The sequence below is a fragment of the Acipenser ruthenus genome, chromosome 45, assembly GCF_902713425.1.
Source record: "Acipenser ruthenus chromosome 45, fAciRut3.2 maternal haplotype, whole genome shotgun sequence".
Classification (NCBI taxonomy): Eukaryota; Metazoa; Chordata; class Actinopteri; order Acipenseriformes; family Acipenseridae; genus Acipenser; species Acipenser ruthenus.
In genome coordinates, this window is record NC_081233.1 from 2,909,282 (window position 1) to 2,931,714 (window position 22,433).

Sequence of the window (22,433 nt, forward strand, 5' to 3'; positions counted from 1 at the left end):
CTGTTTGTTTTCTCTGTGCTCAGGGTCTGCGCTGTGTTTAACGCATCACATTCAGTTTGTCCTGTTTGTTTTCGCTGTGCTCAGGCTCTGCGTGTGTTTAACGCATCACATTCAGTTTGTCCTGTTTGTTTTCTCTGTGCTCAGGGTCTGCGCTGTGTTTAACGCATCACATTCAGTTTGTCCTGTTTGTTTTCTCTGTGCTCAGGGTCTGCGCTGTGTTTAACGCATCACATTCAGTTTGTCCTGTTTGTTTTCTCTGTGCTCAGGCTCTGCGCTGTGTTTAACGCATCACATTCAGTTTGTCCTGTTTGTTTTCTCTGTGCTCAGGGTCTGCGTGTGTTTAACGCATCACATTCAGTTTGTCCTGTTTGTTTTCTCTGTGCTCAGGGTCAGCGCTGTGTTTAACGCATCACATTCAGTTTGTCCTGTTTGTTTTCTCTGTGCTCAGGCTCTGCGTGTGTTTAACGCATCACATTCAGTTTGTCCTGTTTGTTTTCTCTGTGCTCAGGGTCTGCGCTGTGTTTAACGCATCACATTCAGTTTGTCCTGTTTGTTTTCGCTGTGCTCAGGCTCTGCGTGTGTTTAACGCATCACATTCAGTTTGTCCTGTTTGTTTTTTATTTTCTGCTGCTTTCTGTTTTGTAATCCTCATGCCATTTTATAATATCAAGTGTCTGTCGTTTAGTGTTCAAGTGAATTTGTTTTGTTAGTTATTTCTGTTTCTCATTAACAGTGATTCTGAATGAATACCCCGCTAGTCTGTTTATATCATTTACCCTCCTGCTAATACCCCGCTATTCTGTTATCATTAACCCTCCTGCTAATACCCCGCTATTCTGTTCATATCACTAACCCTCCTGCTAATACCCTGCTATTCTGTTCATATCACTAACCCTCCTGCTAATACCCTGCTATTCTGTTCATATCACTAACCCTCCTGCTAATACCCCGCTATTCTGTTTATATCATTTACCCCCTGCTAATACCCCACTATTCTGTTATCATTAACCCTCCTGCTAATACCCTGCTATTCTGTTCATATCACTAACCCTCCTGCTAATACCCCGCTATTCTGTTTATATCATTTACCCCCTGCTAATACCCCACTATTCTGTTATCATTAACCCTCCTGCTAATACCCTGCTATTCTGTTCGTATCACTAACCCTCCTGCTAATACCCTGTGTAACAGGGCAAGGAGCTCATTAAAATGTATTATTTATTTATTTTTAGCACGGGGTCTCCCCCTCTGCCCCTGTGCAATTTATTGTTTTGTATTATGATTTATTTATTATTATATTTATATGACGGTGAAGCGCTGCAGGTTTTGTTATTGTTTTGTTGTTTATAAGTGTGACGGCGGAGCTGTGTATTTTGTTTAGTAGCGTGGATGGGAAACCCCATCCACAGTAATTTAATAATCTCGTGCAGATTGTGGTAGAGGGGTCATAGAATAATTACTAGCCAGTTAAACCCCTCGGCCACGATATATAAACCTGCAGCTTTCTGCACTCGGGGTGGGTGTGTGTTAGGAGCGAGAGGAGCGAGAGAAAAACAAAACAAAAAATTAAATACAGGATCAGTGAAGGGTACTGTCCAGCCTGACTGGTATTGTTTAAACTTTGTGTTTGAGATTTGTTTTGTTTACCTGTTTTATTTTAACTCTTTTTGAATCTTTTTATATTTATTTTTGTATTATTTGTATAAAACGGCGCACACCACGTCTTTCTTTTTGAATCCGCAGTATTTGGTGTCAGTGTTTAGTTCCTGCTTCTGAGCTGACGTCACTGCTCAGCCACCCTGTCACACGTGCTGTTCTGCGTGGGATCACCAGCGCCTCCTGGACGCAGGCAGAGTAGGATACTGCAGGGTTTTTTTTTTCTTTTTGTTTTTGCTATTTTTCGTTTTTTAATACTTGTGGAGTGAAAATGAGAGTGAGGAAGAAGGACTGGAGGAAAAAGGAGAAAGAGCTGCCAGGAAAAGCAGCAGCAGCAAAGCAATAGGTGGTGGTCCCGGGTGCCAACTAATTTTGGGCCCCCGGACTGGGCAGCCGAACAGGAGCAGTGGAGGATGGAAGGCGCCTGTGTTGAGTTTGGGCACGTCCGGGAGGACTGCCCCTACGGGGACCCCCAGTATGAAGAGGCATGGAACCAGGGTCTGGTGGTAGACGCTGCAGAGTGGTTCTGGGCAGTAGACCAGACCCGGCCATCTCCAGCACCCAAGAGGGAGGAGCCCGAACGTCCTGTGCCCAAGAGGGGAGAGTCGTTGCGTCCACAGCCCAAGAGGGGGGAGTCGGTGCGTCCACAGCCCAGAAGGGGGGAGTCGGTGCGTCCACAGCCCAAGAGGGCGGAGTCGGTGTGTCCACAGCCCAAGAGGGGGAAGGCCAAATGTCCACAACCAAGGTACCCACCAGCAGAGGGAGAATACCTGCTGGTTCCAACTCCGTCACCGTGGGAGGACTGCGGGTCACTCCCACCTCGACCAGCAGAGGGAGAGTACCTGCTGGTTCCGCCTCCATCGCCGCCACAAGCAGAGGGAGCATGCCTGCTGGTTTCCCCGCTGCAGCCAGAAGGGGAGGAGCCCCTGCCACCTTCGCAGCCAGAAGGGGAGGAACCCCTGCCGCCTTCGCAGCAAGAAGGGAGGAGCCCCTGCTGCATTCGCCACGATCAGAGCAGCAGGAGCTGCCTCTCCCTTCAAGACAGGATGGACCAGGACAAGATGCTGGCGGTCCGCAGCTGCCCTTGCATGGGCTGCTAAGAAGAGCAAGGGGGAAAACCGCCGGGTTGCAGCGGCTGAGAAGAGAGCCGACCCCAGCACCACCGCTGGTCCTGGCTCCCCTCCTGCAATCGCCTTCCCGAGGGTCTGCTGCCGCTGTCGCCTCCTGAGGGACCGCTGCAGCCCTGTCGTGCATTGCCTGGGGATGCCAGTTCGCCATCGCCTGGGGATGCCTGCTGCTCCGCATCACCTGGGGCTGCCTGCTGCTCTGCTTCGCCTGGGGTCGCTACCAGTCCTGCCATGCAGCAGGAAACACTCATGGAGCTGAGCCATGAAGAAGGGGGGTGGAAGACATTCCACCATGGCCACCCCCAGAAACACCCTGCTTCCCCCTCTTCCGGGACTTTGAGACTGAGGGGGGAGGTGGCTGTTGGGGTCAAGTGTGCGTTGCACACAAGGCCCTGTAAAATGTATTTATTTATTTTTAGAACGGGGTCTCCCCCTCCACCCCTGTGCAATTTATTGTTTTTACATAAAAAAATCCTCACCTCCAGACGATATTACAGCGAGCCGTGGCGGCGCAGACTGACACTTTCCTTGACATGGTGAAGGACTTGCTAGCCAAGGCTTTGAGGCCTGTAAGGGAGGCAATGCATGACAATGGTGTGCTCCTTCATTCCATGAGAGCAGACCTCGATGCACACAGACAGGGTGCGATTTGTCAAATTTCCAGTGGGGGGGGGGGGGGGGTGTAACAGGGCGAGGAGCCCTGTACAGTGTTTTGTTAGGCGGGGGTGTAACAGGGCGAGGAGCCCTGTACAGTGTTTTGTTAGGCGGGGGTGTAACAGGGCGAGGAGCCCTGCACAGTGTTTTGTTTATTTATTTTTAGAACAGGGTTTCCCGCTCCGCCCCTGTGCAGTTTATTATTTTGTATTTGTGGTTTATTATTATTATGTTTCTTGTTCTGATTTATTATTGTATTTATATGACAGTGAAAGCCGTGTTTATTGTTTATTTGTATTTATTTAAAAATGCATTTATATATGACAGTGAAGTGTTATGTTATTTATAAATGTGACGGCGTAGCCGAATATTTTGTAATGTTTAATAGTGTGGCTGGGAAACCCCATCCACAGTGATTTAAAAACCTTGTGCAGAAGGTGGCCATCTCCCAAATTAATTAAGTGATTCACTTGTTGCTAATCGGGAGATGGTCACCTGCTCTCTGCACTCAAGGTCGGTTGTTAGGAGTGAGAGAGTGAGAGGATCACTGATGGCTGCTGCCCAGCCTGACTGAGGTACCAAAAACTACCTACGTTACAGCAACTCCAATAATGTTAAAATGCATTCATGACAAGTACTTGCATTTTTGCACATAACCTCAATCATGGGCTTTCCATGGAAGTTTTTTTTTTTTTTTTTTAGCTCAAGACATTTACCCGAGAAACATGTCTCGTGTAAAATGCTTTTCTGAGTTTCCATTCGCTCCGTTTACTCGAGTAAAATAAACTGGGCTTTTCACTCGACGTCATGCAAATGAACAGGAAAGGTGGAGGTTGATATGTAAAGTACTCATGCTGTTTTTGAAGATTACTAGTGAAATTTTGTGAAAATGTGGTTTCCATGTGCAGAGACCTGCTACACGAGTGAATCGAAGCTGCTGTAATAAAGCAAAATACCTCGTGCCTGGCTGGTTAATAATGTGTTTTACTTCTCTTGCCCAAATTGTTTTTCAAAAATTAGTAGTGAATACTGTTTCAACTACTGTATCTTACGACTCATTAATTAAAAATAAACTCAGAGGTATAAAATGAAACTGACCAGCAGGTATTGCAGATCACCATGGCTGAAAACCGGCGTATCAGAAAAAAAGGACAGGAATTAATTCAGTTAGACATTTAAGTAGCAAGGGTATTCTCAAACAGCTGCATTAATAACAAGGGCAGAACGCAGTTCAGGGTAAGTGTTTTTATACAGAACTGTAAACCCACAAGAGATACAACATGACAGAGCAGACACAGCAAAAAACAATAATAAAAAAAATAAGCCGCCCGCATTATCATTGAGGTGAACTACACCACTGCTAACCATAAAATCACCCATCAGCCACTACTTTCTGCCGTCTAGGAATCCACAGTAACAACTGACCTGCTCCCTTGCAATATTGATAGTTAAGGATAAACACTCTCATTAACATTTACATGTGAAATGCGGGTTCCCATGCGAAGCTGGGCGTGGTTTTCCCGTGTATTTCGTCATTTACACGAGTAAATGAGATTTACCCTATCCTCCTCTTTGGCCATTTTTTCCAGCCACAAACCTGATTTACCCGAGTAATTCTCCCTAACGTGCCCGCGCATCGCCATTTCACGTGTGAACTGACCCGCATGGAAACCCCATGATTGATAACTGCACAGAGTGTAACAGCAATGAAGGGAACATAATACAACACCCGTATTTTAACAGCTTAATCTGCAGGAGTTCATTGTTGTTAATCTTTTCCACTCTGCTCAGCGGGTCACTCGACGGGTAAAAGTTCCAGTCTTTGGCTCTGGGGCTGTTTAAAAAAAGCTACTATGGATTTTTCGTGTCCTGTCTTCATTTCTTTTTTTCTTTAGTATAGTATGCACTTCCGATAATAATAAAAAAATAATATTTTTGAAATGCAGCAACTGAATGGCGTTGACACAGTTGATTTTCATTGGTTAATTTGCCTTGCTCCGGTGCACACACCACTACTGTTGGATGACAATGACGGGTGAGTGGAATCCAAGCCTGATGGTTTCAATAACACAGCACAAACAAAAACACTCTTCTTCTCCTTCCAGAACTCTCTCCTCTAACTGGGAGGCTGAGGCCTCCTTTTATGCCAGGTGGCTAAGTCCATAATTGAATAATTAATTGACTGATTGCTCCCACCTGAAGCAATCAATCTGGGCAGGGAGGAGAATTTAACTCATTCCCTGCCAGTATTTCTAAGAGCAGAGCCCTGCTCTGCCACACACCTCCCTCCACGTACAAAGTACGGAGGTCGCAATCGGCAAAACTCCCCCCCCCCCTTTGAACCCAAGCCCTCCCCCCAAGAGTCCCCTTATGTCCCTTTGGTGGGCTATTTCAACGGGCGGTGGTGGGCGGGGTTGATGCCAGATCCCCCAAGCTTCCTTCAATAGTGGGGGCCCCGGACCTTCAAAGCCCATGAACGCTGGTAGGGAACCTGGAACGTCTCCCTCTAGTGGCGGAGGCGGGAACGGCGTCCCGTCTCCCTCTGGTGGCGGAGGCGGGAACGACGGCTCGTCTCCCTCTGGTGGCGGAGGCGGGAACGGCGGCCCAACTCCCTCTGGTGGCGGAGGCGGGAACGGCGGCCCGACTCCCTCTGGTGGCGGAGGCGGGAACGGCGGCCCGACTCCCTCTGCTGGCGGAGGCGGGAACGGCGGCTCGTCTCCCTCTGCTGGCGGAGGCGGGAACGGCGGCCCGACTCCCTCTGCTGGCGGAGGCGGGAACGGCGTCCCGTCTCCCTCTGGTGGCGGAGGCGGGAACGGCGGCTCGTCTCCCTCTGCTGGCGGAGGCAGGAACGGCGGCTCGTCTCCCTCTGCTGGCGGAGGCGGGAACGGCGGCCCGACTCCCTCTGCTGGCGGAGGCGGGAACGGCGGCCCGTCTCCCTCTGCTGGCGGAGGCGGGAACGGCGGCTCGTCTCCCTCTGCTGGCGGAGGCGGGAACGGCAACTCGTCTCCCTCTGGACCCCCTGGCCCCTCTGACGACGCTGGACCCTCTGGACCCCCTGGCGGCGCAGACAGGCAGGCAACCCCAGGCGATGGAGGGAGAGACAGCTCCGGCTGTTCCCCCTCTGCTGGCGGTGGAGGGAGAGACAGCTGCGGCTGTTCCCCCTCTGCTGGCGGTGGAGGTGGGAACAGCCTGTATTCTTCCCCTGCGGGTCCCTTCAGCCCAGGGCCTGTGGGCTTCCCCTTCTTGGGCCGTGGACGCACCGACTCCTCCCGCTCGGGCCGTGGACGCACCGGCTCCTCCCGCTCGGGCCGTGGACGCACCGGCTCCTCCCGCTCGGGCCGTGGACGCACCGACTCCTCCCGCTCGGGCTCCTCCCCCTCGGGCTGTGGACGTTCGGGCTCCTCCCTCTCGGGCTGTGGACGTTCGGGCTCCTCCCTCTCGGGCTGTGGACGTTCGTGCTCCCCCTCTCTGGGCGACGGCAGCGGCTCTCCCTCTCTGGGCGACAGCAGCGGCTCCCCCTCTCTGGGCGACGGCAGTGGTTCCCCCTCTCTGGGCGACAGCAGCGGCTCCCCCTCTCTGGGCGACGGCAGCTCCTCCCCTTCTGGCTCTCGGGACGGCGGCTCCTCCCCTTCTGGCTCTCGGGACGACGGCTCCTCCCCTTCTGGCTCTCGGGACGACGGCTCCTCCCCTTCTGGCTCTTGGGTCGATGGCTCCTCCCCTTCTGGCTCTCGGGACGACGGCTCCTCCCCTTCTGGCTCTCGGGACGACAGCTCACCCCTCTCTGGCTCTCGGGACAACAGCTCACCCCTCTCTGGCTCTCGGGAAGACAGCTCCACCTTCTTTGTTGGAATGACTGGGGCCTCTCCCATATCTACCGCCAGGTAGTTAATGACCATCAGGGCCAGCTCTGCGAAGGACGCCGGGTGATGCAGTTCCTCCCACTTTTCCCACCTCCCCCCATCTCGACGCCACAGCGTGTTGATAACTATGGGGAGGTCGTGGAAGAGGTCCGCCTCAGGGTGCATCAACCAGTCCCATATTTCCTGGGATGGTGGTGAAGGCGGTGATGTTGGAAGTGGTGGGGTGGCTGCCGAGGACGGGGTTTGCAGCTGCTCCTGGTCCAGATTGTGGGGGCATCCTGCCCAGCTGTGGCCATCCGCCTCACAGCGCCCACACCTGTCAGCTGGTGGCCCATCTGGACAGGACCTCCACCGATGATCCACCTTCCCGCACCAAGAGCACCAGGGAAAAAGGCTGGCTGGGTCCTCCAGCTGGGGTGGCTGTTGTTGCAGCAGCTTACATTTCTTCAGCTGCTGCATCTCCTGCCTTTGCCGCTGTCTGCTCTTCTTCCCCATTTTTTTTCAAAAAAAACCTCACAAAATTCAAAAAACAAACAAAAAAAAAAAAAATACTGCCCTGAGCCTCCAGGTGGCGTTATCCCACTTCTGAGCACCAACTGTGACAAGGATGACCGAGGTTTGAGACTCAGAGACAGTTTTAAAGTTCAAAATAAAGCTTTTTAATAAACAAAAATACAAAATAAATAGCCACAAGGGCCAAACAAAAAGGTTTCAAAAACACAAAACAATCAACACAAAACAAAACTTACAAAATAAAGCTTCCAGGCTGGGCGTTGCCTTCACTGGCTTCAATAACACAGCACAAACAAAAACACTTTATACAGCCAAACTGTATGATCCGGATCCAGTGAAACTAAACTCCATTCCTTTTCTTTTTTTAAATCATGTTAATACAATTTGCTACTGATCTTATGGTCTGAAGTGCTAAGACCGAGATTTTTTTTAAGTCAATTTGCGTAAAAATGATGCAGCATACATTTATTATTTTAAATATGTTTAAAATTTCTTGAAGAAATCATTGTTAATTCAAAATCTTTTATCGGGGGTGTGACAAGGATGACCGAGGTTTGAGACTCAGAGACAGTTTTAAAGTTCAAAATAAAGCTTTTTAATAAACAAAAATACAAAATAAACAGACACAAGGGCCAAACAAAAAGGTTTCAAAAACACAAAACAAAACTTACTAAATAAACCTTCCAGGCTGGGTGTTGCCTTCACTGGTTTCAATAACACAGCACAAACAAAAACACTCTTCTTCTCCTTCCAGAACTCTCTCCTCTAACTGGGAGGCTGAGGCCTCCTTTTATGCCAGGTGGCTAAATCCATAATTGAATAATTAATTGACTGATTGCTCCCACCTGAAGCAATCAATCTGGGCAGGGAGGATAATTTAACTCCTTCCCTGCCAGTATTTCTAAGGGCAGAGCCCTGCTCTGCCACATGGGGTGATAAATGTATCCTCCCCGGGATGACAACTGAAAGTGCAGAGCCAGGGAAAAAAAAAATCAGAGCCAGGGAAATCCCCTCCATCCCCCCCCCCCCATCAAACCTCACCCTGCACACAGAAAAGCAGTGGAGAAAGTTATTGCAAAGATGGACACCCTTAAAGGCGACATGAGGCAGGTGAAAAGGATACGAACTATTGTCTTGACCGTGTGGAGGCGTTTCAAGACAAGCTTAATGATTTGGAAGACCGATCAAGGTGCTGCAATGTGCATGTTGTTAATCTACCAGAGGGGCAAGAGGGGAGCAATCCCATCCAGTACCTCTGTGGATCCCCAGCCTTGCTCTCCCCTCATCTTCTTCAGCGATCCCGATCGAGACAGACAGAGCACACTGCGTGTTTAATAGCTCAACACATGGCTCTAACAAACCACGTACACTAATATTTAAGTTACTTTGCTATTTGGATCACCAAGCTATTCTGCAGGGATCTTGGGAATCACAACCTATGCAAGTGGAGGGTCATCGCATCAGCTTCTTTGTGGATTATTACCCGACTACAGCTAACAAGAGGAAGGCCTTCACACAGGTCAGAGCTAAACTTCACCAGAGAGGAGTGGATGCTTTCCAAATCTACCCGGCAACATTGAAGGTTTCTTATGAGCTGTCATTTGGGTCTCCTGTTGAAAAAGAGAAATTCCTAACACGTTTGACCAGCCCAGGGCCACTACCTCGCAGGAGAGCTCTCATCTTTGATCTTGCCCCCTTCAAGAGGACTCAGTCGCAGATGAGTAACTGTTACGCTTGATCTCTGCACCGCTCTGCAGCCTGCGGAGCTGTGTATTTCAATGGGGACTATTCATTGTTGATCCTTCTTCTTCTTCTTCTTCTTCTTATGATGTTCTTCTCTTTACTACTTTAAAGCCAGTTCTGTTGTTGCTATTTTTATCACTCCTTTGCTAAACCTTGTATTATCTAAGGGAGGGGGGATCCCTCGGGCTCTGGGCGCGGGGGGTTGGTGTGAGGGACATATTGTGGGTTATTTTCTCTGTACTTGTTCTTTTGGGAGTTCTAAGTACCTTCTGTGTTTTTCTACGGGTTACTGTAATCTTCCCTGCACTTTATTTTGGTATGGCGCTGTTGGGTGGATTTTTCAATGCTTTCTTATCTATATCATACTGTGCTTTTATGATAATGGCTAAGTTCTCTGTTTTATCTTTTAATGTATGAGGTTTGAATTCAAGATTTAAATGTGCAAAGGTATTATTTATAAAGGCAAAAGGCTGACATAGCTTTGATTCAAGAAATGCATTTAAAGCCAATACACATTTCGATTAAATTAAATTCCGAGTTAATTGTAGCTTCCAGCGATGGATCAAAGACAACGGGAGCTTCAATCTTAATGGAACACATCATGGATATATCTATCGATAGGATTAATTCTGATCTAATAGGTAGACTTTTGCTCTGCTATGCTAATGTGAATAGCGAAAAAAATTGGTTTTGCATCGATCTACTCGCCTACAGTATATGAGCCTGCATTTTTTCCTTGGCTCACAAATAAATTGCTATCTTTGGGAGAGTATAAGTTAATAGCGGGTGCAGACATGCATGTGTGTGTTGACAATCAATTGGACAGATCCTCAGCCAGTATTTCTAATACACAGTCAGCAGCTTCTAATGGTAATTTCAAAATCCATCTGCCAAGGATTTCACATATTTTTCTCCATATCACACAACATTCTCTAGGGTTGATTTTATTCTTTCTTTTGCTAATATTTCATGCTGCTCTGGTAATGTGGATATACTGCCTAGAAATACCTCTGACCACTATGCAGTTGTGCTGTACTTAACCTGGCTCCCAGCCAAGGCAAATTCATCAGGTGGAGATTCAATACATCACTTCTGCAGAATCAGGATTTTCTGTCTCAGTTTAGATCAAAATGTACATAATTTGTTAATATTAATGTGGCTTGGTATACAATCGAGCAATGAGTTGTGCTTCTATCAAGGGTTTTATGTGTGGTAATGCGATTTGCTTTTCATCCCATCTAAAGAAGTCAAATTTGCAACTGATATCTCAGCTGGAGTCTAGCTGTAGCAACTTAGAAAACACTTTAAATAAATGCTGCCATTACATCTGGCGGTTTTCATTGAGATTGTAATGCTACTTTGTACTGCCCAAATCAGGCAAACATCTTAGTGAGTGCACCAGCTATCGTATTAATGGCGACATAAAAATGTCCTCCCGGCGCATCCAGTAAAAGCACTGGCTAGAGTGCAGGATGTGCCCTATAGTCTGGACATCGCCGGTTTGAGTCCAGGCTATTCCTTTGCCGACCGAGGATGGGAGCTCCCAGGGGGCGGCACACAATTGGCCGAGCGCCGCCCGGGGGAGGGAGGGTTAGGTCAGCCAAGGTGTCCTCGGCTCACCGCGCACCAGCGACCCCTGTAGTCTGGCCGGGCGCCTGCAGTCTTGCCTGTAAGCTGCCCAGGGCTGCGTTGTCCTTTGACGCTGAAGCTCTGGCTGGCTGCATGGTGAGTCTGCAGTGTGTAAAAAAGCGGGCAGCTAACGGCACACACTTCGGAGGACAGCGTGTGTTCATCTTCACCCCTCCCGAATCAGCATAGGAGTGGTAGCGGTGAGATGAGCTGAACAAAATAATTGGGCACTACTAAATTGGGGAGAAAATAACAAAAAAATGGATTGGCGACTACTAAATTGAAAAAAAATGCTCCACGCACTCATCCCGTCCCTAGTTCTACCATGACAGAGGCATCAATCTGCAGGATAAAATGTATGAATCAGGCTCATTTTACGTATTCCTTTATTTCAGTTTTAGGTCCAATTTAAACACACAGGAGGCTCATTGAAACAATAGAAAAGTCAACAGACCGCTCACTTGAGGAATGCAGACTGATATAATCAAACTTCAATACATGACTGCAAGTCCTGACTGATGAATACAAATAATACCGCAACACCTCATTGTTATAATAGGTTTTCTATGTAGAGGTTGATTTGTCCACTCCTGGTCGGACTAGGTGTGACAGTTATCTCGCAGCAACATGATTCTTTCTTTGTCAGGGTAATTAGTACATACAGACGTGCTCAAATTTGTTGGTACCCCTCCACAAAAAATGAAGAATGCACAATTTTCTCTGAAATAACTTGAAACTGACAAAAGTAATTGGCATCCACCATTGTTTATTCCAGATTTAATAGAAATCAGACTTTGCTTTTGATTTTTTATTCAACATAATATTGTAAATAATAAAACAAATGAAAATGGCATGGACAAAAATGATGGGACCGCTAACCTAATATTTTGTTGCACAACCTTTAGAGGCAATCACTGCAATCAAACGTTTTCTGTAGCTCTCAGTGAGACTTCTGCACCTGTTAACAGGTAGTTTGGCCCACTCTTCCTGAGCAAACTGCTCCAGCTGTCTCAGGTTTGATGGGTGCCTTCTCCAGACTGCAAGTTTCAGCTCTTTCCATAGATGTTCGATAGGATTCAGATCAGGACTCATAGAAGGCCACTTCAGAATAGTCCAATGTTTTGTTCTTATCCATTCTTGGGTGCTTTTAGCTGTGTGTTTTGGGTCATTATCCTGTTGGAGGACCCATGACCTGCGACTGAGACAGAGCTTTCTGACACTGGGCAGTACGTTTCGCTCCAGAATGCCTCGATAGTCTTGAGATTTCATTGTGCCCTGCACAGATTCAAGGCACCCTGTGCCAGGCGCAGCAAAGCAGCCCCAAAACATAACCGAGCCTCCTCCATGTTTCACTGTAGGTATGGTGTTCTTTTCTTTGAAAGCTTCATTTTCTCGTCTGTGAACATAGAGCTGATGTGACTTGCCAAAAAGCTCCAGTTTTGACTCATCTGTCCAAAGGACATTCTCCCAGAAGGATTGTGGCTTGTCAATATGCATTTTAGCAAATTCCAGTCTGGCTTTTTTATGTTTTTCTTTGAAAAGTGGAGTCCTCCTGGGTCTTCTTCCATGGAGCCCACTTTCGCTCAAAAAGTGACAGATGGTGCGATCAGAAACTGACATACCTTCACCTTGGAGTTCAGCTTGTATCTCTTTGACAGTTATCCTTGGTTCTTTTTCTACCATTCGCACTATCCTTCTGTTCAATCTGGGGTCGATTTTCCTCTTGCGGCCGCACCCAGGGAGGTTGGCTACAGTTCCATGGACCTTAAACTTCTTAATAATATTTGCAACTGTTGTCACAGGAACATCAAGCTGCTTGGAGATGGTCTTGTAGCCTTTACCTTTATCATGCTTGTCTATTATTTTCTTTCTGATCTCCTCAGACAACTCTCTCCTTTGTTTTCTCTGGTCCATGTTCAGTGTGGTGCACACAATGATACCAAACAGCACAGTGACTACTTTTCTCCATTTAAATAGGCTGAATGACTGATTACAAGATTGGAGACATGTGTGATACTAATTAAAGAAACTAATTAGTTTGAAATATCACTATAATTCAATTATTTATTATCTTTTCTAAGGGGTACCAACAAATGTGTCCAGGCCATTTTAGAATATCTTTGTAGAATAAGCAATAATTCATCTCTTTTCACAGCTTCTTTGCTTTTTTCTATGACATACCAAATGCATGTAAGTATACATGATAAAATAGCTTTTAATTTCATCACTTTTCAGGAGGAATGAAGCATTATTTCAATGAGCTCTAAGGATACCAACAAATTTGAGCACGTCTGTATACAGTGCTTATAGAAAGTCTACACCCCCTTGAACTTTTTTCATGTTTTGTTGTGTCAGTGCCTCAGAGTTTCATGCATTTAAATGAGGATTTTTTCCACTTATCTACACACCATAGTCCACAGTGTTAAGGGGAAAAAAAGTTTTTATTGAGAAAAAGATTATATATTACAAATACAAAACTGGAAGATCATAATTGGATAAGTCTCCACCCCCCTGAGTTAATACTTGGTGGAAGCACCTTTGGTAGCAATTACAGCTGTGAGTTTGTTGGGATAGGTCTCTACCAACTTTGCACACCTAGATTTGGCAATATTTGACCATTCTTCTTTACAAAACTGTTCAATCTCTGTCAAGTTCCTTGGGAGCGTTGATGGACAGCAATCTTCAAGTAATCTTCAAGAATGGGCAGCAGTGTGGAGTAGTGGTTAGGGCTCTGGACTCTTGACCAGAGGGTTGTGGGTTCAATCCCCGGTGGGGACACTGCTGTTGTACCCTTGAGCAAGGTACTTTACCTAGATTGCTCCAGTAAAAACCCAACTGTATAAATGGGGAATTGTATGTAAAAAATAATGTGATATCTTGTAACAACTGTAAGTCGCCCTGGATAAGGGCGTCTGCTAAGAAATTAATAATAATAATAATAATCATAATAATGCCACGCATTTTTTATTGGATTTAGGTCGGGGCTCTGACTGGGCCACTCAAGGACATTTACCTTTTTGTTCCTTAGCCACTCCAGTGTAGATTTGACTGTGTGCTTTGGGTCGTTGTCATGCTGAAAGGTGAACTTCCGTCCCAGTTTCAGCTTTCTTGCAAAGGGCAGCAGGTTTTCTTCAAGGACTTTTCTGTACTTTGCTCCATTCATTTTCCCTTCTATACTGACAAGTGCCCCATTCATTGCCGATGAGAAACATCCCCATAACATGATGCTGCCACCACCATGCTTCACAGTAGGGATGGTGTTCTTTGGGTGATGCGCTGTGTTGGGTTTGCACCAAACATAACGCTTTGCATTTAGGCCAAAAAGTTCCATTTTAGTTTTGTCAGACCACAAAACTTTTTGCCACATGGCTACAGAATCTCCTGAGTGTTTTTTTGCATACTTCAAACAGGATTCAAGGTGGGCTTTCTTGAGTAATGGCTTCCTTCTTGCCACCCTTCCATACAGGCCAGAATTGTCAAGTGCTTGGGATATTGTTGTCACATGCACACTTTAACCAGTCTTGGCCATAAAAGCCTGTAGCTCTTGCAAAGTTGCCATTGGCCTATTGGTAGCCTCTCTGATTAGTCTCCTTCTTGTTCGGTCATCCGGTTTGGAGGGACGACCTGATCTAGGTAGGGTCTTGGTGGTGCCATACACCTTCCACTTCTTAATAATTGTCTTGACCGTGCTCCAAGGGATATTCAAGGCCTTTGATATTTCTTTATACCCATCCCATGATCTGTGCCTTTCAACAACTTTGCCCCAGAGTTCTTTTGAAAGCGCCTTGGTGCTCATGGTTGAGTCTTTGCTTTGAAATGCAATACCCAGCAGAGGGAACCTACAGGAACTGCTGAATTTATCCTGAAATCATGTGAATCACTACAGTTTAGCACAGGTGGAGGCCACGTAACTTGGTGTGTGATTTTGAAGGCAATTGGTTACACCTGAGCTAATTTAGGATTGCTATTACAAGGGGGGTGGACACTTATCCAACCAAGCTATTTCAGTTTTTATTTTTAATTAATTTTCTACAATTTTCTAGAATTTTTTTTTTCACTTGGAAGTTGTGGGGTAGGCTGTGTAGATAAATGAAAAATATGTATATTTTAATGCATTTTAATTCCAGGCTATAAGGCAACAAATGGTGAACATTTTGAAAAGGAGGTATAGACTTTCTATAGGAACTGTATATATAGGGAAAATCAGGAAAGCACAGGCTCCGTATCATAATATTTAAATTTAAATCCATAAAATAGTCAAAATGACTGCCTTGCCCGCTCTAGTGTTAATCATGTTGTTTTTTCTTTATCAGGGTTTTGTGTGCCTGTGTACAACCAGTTCAGAAAACATGTGTTTGTGGAAACTGTGAAGACCTGGTCTGAAGCTCAGAGCTACTGTAAGATGAATCACACAGACCTGGCCACTGTGCGCAGCCAGGAAGAAGCAGACCAGCTCTTAAGTATTGTAGGAGCTTCTCTCGGTGATTTCTGGATTGGGCTGTATCGTGATGACACACAGAACTGGCAGTGGTCTAACAGCGATGATGTCATCTACTCCAACTGGAGGGCAGACGTCTTCTGTGCTTCAGTCAATTCAGATGGAAAGTGGATTGATTTACCCTGCCACCTTCAGAAAGCCTTCATGTGCTACAAAGGTAAAGACATAATTATTGCTATATTGCAATTGATTATTCATTTATTTCAGTTCTTCTGATTATTAAGCATCCCTGTGAGGGGAGCTTGTATGGGTTTGAAAATCTTGAAAATCTAATATCTCCAACTATTACAGCTTGCAAATATTTCTCGCCTATTGCTCTATTCATCACACTGCCCAAATCCTATCTCCAGTCCCACGAGTCTCATTATATTCCCTCTCGCCCTCTCCGCTCATCCTCTGCTGGCCAACTTGTTATGGCTTCTCTCCACTCTCCTTCATCCCGTGCTGCTTCTTCTCTTCACTCTCCTTCCTCCCGTGCTGCTCCTTCTCTTCACTCTCCTTCCTCCCGTGCTCGATCCTTCTCTTCACTCTCCTTCATCCCGTGCTGCTCCTTCTCTTCCCTCTCCTTCCTCCCGTGCTCGCTCCTTCTCTTCCCTCTCCTTCCTCCCGTGCTCGCTCCTTCTCTTCACTCTCCTTCCTCCCGTGCTCGCTCCTTCTCTTCACTCTCCTTCCTCCCGTGCTCGATCCTTCTCTTCACTCTCCTTCCTCCCGTGCTCGCTCCTTCTCTTCACTCTCCTTCCTCCCGTGCTCGATCCTTCTCTTCACTCTCCTTCCTCCCGTGCTCGCTCCTTCTCTTCACTCTCCTTCCTCCCGTGCTCTCTCCTTCTCTTCACTCTCCTTCCTCCCGTGCTCTCTCCTTCTCTTCACTCTCCTTTCTCCCGTGCTCGCTCCTTCTCTTCACTCTCCTTCCTCCCGTGCTCGATCCTTCTCTTCACTCTCCTTCCTCCCGTGCTCGATCCTTCTCTTCACTCTCCTTCCTCCCGTGCTCGATCCTTCTCTTCACTCTCCTTCCTCCCGTGCTCGCTCCTTCTCTTCACTCTCCTTCCTCCCGTGCTCGCTCCTTCTCTTCACTCTCCTTCCTCCCGTGCTCTCTCCTTCTCTTCACTCTCCTTCCTCCCGTGCTCTCTCCTTCTCTTCACTCTCCTTTCTCCCGTGCTCGCTCCTTCTCTTCACTCTCCTTCATCCCGTGCTGCTCCTTCTCTTCACTCTCCTTTCTCCCGTGCTCGATCCTTCTCTTCACTCTCCTTCATCCCGTGCTGCTCCTTCTCTTCACTCTCCTTCATCACGTGCTGCTCCTTCTCTTCACTCTCCTTCCTCCCGTGCTGCTCCTTCTCTTCACTCTCCTTCCTCCCGTGCTGCTCCTTCTCTTCACTCTCCTTCATCCCGTGCTGCTCCTTCTCCACTCTCCTTCATCCCGTGCTTGCTCCTTCTCTTCACTCTTCTTCCTCCCGTGATCGCTCCTGGAAGCAGCTACCGGTTCTCTTCAGGACTGTTCAGTCTTTTACTGCTTCCCGACATCTTCTCAGAACCCACTGATTCAACCTTTATTTGTAAATTCCTATTTTTATATATTTTTGTATTTCTTTATTTATATTTATTTTGTATATATTGTACATATGTGTTTGTTTTGCATTTCTATTGCCTGTAAGTTATATACGTTTAATTTCTGGAAGTCGCTTTGGATAATACCTACATTTCGTTAGTGATAGGGCTGTCAGGTTTACCTTCCCCTCTGGGCTGGGGTTTGCTGTGTGAAGGCTGAAATCTTCTCTGGGAGTTCTGTGGCAGTTCATTTCTTTCAGATCCAGGAAAGTCAGGCTCTGCTTCATCTCCTAGTACCCGAGTGCTGCTGGTATTGGGCCGGGTATCTGTATATTTCACCATACTCTCCGCAGCTTCCAGGATGGTGGGCATTGAGTTGTCTGCATTTACCACTGTTCTCATAGCAACTCTGACCTCTGCAGACAGGTTACGTATGAACAGCAAAGCTTGGTTGGATAAGTGTCCACCCCCCTTATAATAGCAATCCTAAATTAGCTCAGGTATAACCAATCGCCTTCAAAATCATACACCAAGTTAAGTGGCCTCCACCTGTGTTAAATTGTAGTGATTCACATGATTTCAGGATAAATTCAGCAGTTCCTGTAGGTTCCCTCTGCTGGGTAGTGCATTTCAAAGCAAAGATTCAACCATGAGCACCAAGGCGCTTTCAAAAGAACTCCGGGGTAAAGTTGTTGAAAGGCACAGATCAGGGGATGGGTATAAAAAAATATCAAAGGCCTTGAATATCCCTTGGAGCATGGTCAAGACGATTATTAAGAAGTGGAAGGTGTATGGCACCACCAAGACCCTACCTAGATCAGGTCGTCCCTCCAAACCGGATGACCGAGCAAGAAGGAGACTGATCAGAGAGGCTACCAATAGGCCAATGGCAACTTTGCAAGAGCTACAGGCTTTTATGGCCAAGACTGGTTAAAGTGTGCATGTGACAACAATATCCCAAGCACTTGACAATTCTGGCCTGTATGGAAGGGTGGCAAGAAGGAAGCCATTACTCAAGAAAGCCCACCTTGAATCCCGTTTGAAGTATGCAAAAAAACACTCAGGAGATTCTGTAGCCATGTGGCAAAAAGTTTTGTGGTCTGACGAAACTAAAATGGAACTTTTTGGCGCTAAATGCAAAGCGTTATGTTTGGCACAAACCCAACACAGCGCATCACCCAAAGAACACCATCCCTACTGTGAAGCATGGTGGTGGCAGCATCATGTTATGGGGATGTTTCTCATCGGCAGTGACTGGGGCACTTGCCAGGATAGAAGGGAAAATGCATGGAGCAATGTACAGAAAAGTCCTTGAAGAAAACCTGCTGCCCTCTGCAAGAAAGCTGAAACGGGGACGGAAGTTCACCTTTCAACATGACAACGACCCAAAGCACACAGTCAAATCTACACTGGAGTGGCTAAGGAACAAAAAGGTAAATGTCCTTAAGTGACCCAGTCAGAGCCCCGACCTAAATCCAATCGAAAATTTGTGGCATTGTACTTCCCGTTGGTATAGTTCAGTTTCAGGTAAAGCAGGATCTCTTGAGGGAACCAGAGACGTGGTACACCAACTCCACAGCTTTGCAGCCATTCTGAAGGGACAACTTTGACTTGAATCTTCAGAACAAATGGAGGCCAGAGAGCGTTTCTGATTGGCTAGTCATATCAGAGCTGAGACACTGTTTGAAGTGGAGGTGCCAATCACTGTCTCCTGTGTCGGGCAGACGTTGAGTAGATTATAGAGATGAGCGATTATCACTTTTACAAGTCGAGTCGATATTTGAAAATAATCCCGATTATGATTATCGATTATTCTAATAACATCATTTTAGGGGGAAAAAAGACACAAAAAGGTTCCTGATTAAATGTTTATTTTTTATTTCTAATTAAAAACAACAATAAAACTTCAATAACTGTTTTCAACAGCATATATATATATATATATATATATATATATATATATACAGACTTTTCCACATTTTGCAGTGTTACAACCTGGAATTAAAATGGATTTAATTGATTTACACAACATACTTAACACATTGAAGGTGCAAAATATTTTTTATTGTGACACAAAAGTTAATTAAACAAAAAAAAGACATTTGTTGGTTGCATAAGTATTCACCCCCCTGAGTCAATACTTGGTAGAAGCAGCTTTGGCAGCAATTACAGCTTTGAGCCTTTTTGGGTAAGTCTCCTCCAGCTTTGCACATCTGGATCCTGCAATTCATGCCCATTCTTCTTGGCAAATTTGCTCAAGCTCTGTCAAGTTGGATGGGGACCATTGTTGAACAGCAATTTTCAAGTCTTGCCACAGATTCTCAATCGGATTGAGGTCTGGGCTTTGACTGGGCCATTCTAAGACATTCAGGTTCTTGTTTTTAAACCACTCCAGTGTAGCTTTGGCTGTGTGTTTAGGGTCATTGTCCTGCTGGAAGGTGAACCTCCGCCCCAGTCCCAAGTCTCTTGCAGACTGAAACAGGATTTCCTCTAGAAATTCTCTGTATTTGGCTCCATCCATCTTGCCCTCAATCCTGACCAATTTCCCAGTCCCTGCCGATGAAAAGCATCCTCATAAAATGATGCTGCCACCACCATGCTTCACCGTGGGGATGGTGTTCTCACGGTGATGAAAAAAGGAAGAAGGAAGTTAGAAAGGCCAAGAGAGAGATAGAAACCAATATTGCTAAGGGGGCTAAAACCAATTCCAAAATATTTTTCCAATATTATAACAGCAAGAGAACATTCAAAGAGGAGGTCAAATGTCTAAGAGACACAAATGGCAAAATCATAGATGAAGAAAAAAAAATAGCAAATATATTAAATTATTACTTTTCACAGTTTTTTACAAAGGAGGACACGGACAACATGCCTGGCATGTCGACCTGTTCCTATCCAATTTTAAATAACTTTAGCATAACAGAGGCAGAAGTGTTAAAGAGACTAGGAGCTCTTAAAATAAACAAATCCCCTGGGCCGGATGAGATCCTCCCAATAGTACTCAAAGAAATGAAAGAAGTTATTTACAAACCGCTAACCAAGATCATACAGGGGTTGTAAAGACAGACTGGAAAATAGCAAACGTAATACCGATCCACAAAAAGGGAGACAAAACCGAACCAGATAACTACAGACCAATAAGCCTGACTTCTATTATATGTAAACTTATGGAAACTATAATAAGATCCAAAATGGAAAATTACCTACATGGTAACAATATCCTGGGAGACAGCCAGCATGGTTTTAGGAAAGGGAGATCGTGTCTAACTAACCTACTTGACTTTTTTGAGGATGCAACATTGAAAATGGATAACTGCAAAGCATACGACATGGTTTATTTAGATTTCCAGAAAGCTTTTGACAAAGTCCCGCATAAAAGATTAATTCTTAAACTGAACGCAGTAGGGATTCAAGGAAATGCATGCACATGGATTAGGGAGTGGTTAACAGGTAGAAAACAGAAAGTACTGATTAGAGGAGAAACCTCAATATGGAGTGATGTAATCAGTGGTGTACCACAGGGATCAGTATTAGGTCCTCTGCTATTCCTAATCTACATTAATGATTTAGATTCTGGTATAGTAACTTGTTAAATTTGCAGACGACACAAAAGTAGGAGGAGTGACAAACACTGTTGCAGCAGCAATGGTCATTCAAAATGATCTAGACAGCATTCAGAATTTGGCAGACACATGGCAAATGAAATTTAATAGAGAAAAGTGTAAAGTGTTGCATGCGGGCAATAAAAATGTTCATTATAAATATCATATGGGAGATAGTGAAATTGAAGAAGGGAACTATGAAAAAGACCTAGGAGTTTATGTTGACTCAGAAATGTCTTCATCTAGACAATGTGGGGAAGCTATAAATAAGGCTAACAAGATGCTCGGATACATTGTGAGAAGTGTTGAATTTAAATCAAGGGAAGTAATGTTAAAACTTTACAATGCATTAGTAAGACCTCACCTAGAATATTGTGTTCAGTTCTGGTCACCCCGTTACAAAAAGGACATTGCTGCTCTAGAAAGAGTGCAAAGAAGAGCAACCAGAATTATCCCGGGTTTAAAAGGCATGTCGTATGCAGACAGGCTCAAAGAATTGAATCTATTCAGTCTTGAACAAAGAAGACTATGCGGTGATCTGATTCAAACATTCAAAATCCTAAAAGGTATATACAATGTTAACCGAGGGGACTTCTTTGACCTGAAAAAAGAAACAAGGACCAGGGGTCACAAATGGAAATTAGATAAAGGGGCATTCAGAACAGAAAATATGAGGCACTTTTTTACACAGATAATTGTGAGGGTCTGGAACCAACTCCCCAGTAATGTTGTTGAAGCTGACACCCTGGGAGCCTTCAAGAAGCTGCTTGATGAGATTCTGGGATCAATAAGCTACTAACAGCCAAACGAGCAAGATGGGCCGAATGGCCTCCTCTCGTTTGTAAACTTTCACATGTTCTTATGTTCAGTGTTGGCTTTGCACCACACATAGCATTTTGCGCTAAGGCCAAAAAGTTCAATTTTGTTCTCATCAGACCAGAGAACCTTTTTCCACATGTTTGCTGTGTCTCCCACATGCCTTTTCGCAAAATTCAAACAGGATTTGATATGGGTTTTTTTCAGCAATGGCTTTCTTCTCGCCACTCTTCCATAAAGCCCAGCTTTGTGGAGCGTCCGGGTTATAGTTGTCCCATGGACGGTTTCTCCCATCTCAGCTGTGGATCTCTCCAGCTCCTTCAGAGTTACCATGGGCCTCTTGGTTGCTTCTCTGACTAATGCCCTCCTTACCTGGTCACTGAGTTTTGGTGGACGGCCTTCTCTAGGCAGAGTCATGGTTGTGCCATATTCTTTCAATTTTTTAATAATGGATTTAACAGTGCTCCGGGGGATGTTCAAAGTTTGGGATATTTTTTTATAACCCAACCCTGATTGGTGCTTCTCCAGAACTTTATCCCGGACTTGTTTTGATAGCTCCTTGGTCTTCATGATGCCGTTTGTTTAGCCAAAGTATATATATATATATATATATATATATATATATATATATATATATATATGGCATGACAACTACTTGTTATTGTTTATATTCAAATCCATGATTTATTCTTACATGATGTAATGGTGTTCTATATATTGTGACATCATTTTTACTTCTATCTTTGAATCTGTATTAATTATAATTAACATTACTTTATATAAACTTAGATTT

The 22,433-nt window shown here is 45.4% G+C and overlaps 1 protein-coding gene across 1 annotated transcript in view; it reads left to right on the forward strand.

Moving 5' to 3' along the window:
• The window catches only part of LOC117404931 (C-type mannose receptor 2-like), a 52,928-nt gene that overhangs the window by 19,109 nt on the left and 11,386 nt on the right, over positions 1–22,433 (forward strand). Inside the window, exon 3 of the mRNA XM_059013039.1 lies at positions 15,496–15,837. Within this exon, the coding sequence (XP_058869022.1) occupies positions 15,496–15,837 (342 nt within the window). The remainder of the gene's footprint in view (positions 1–15,495; positions 15,838–22,433) is intronic.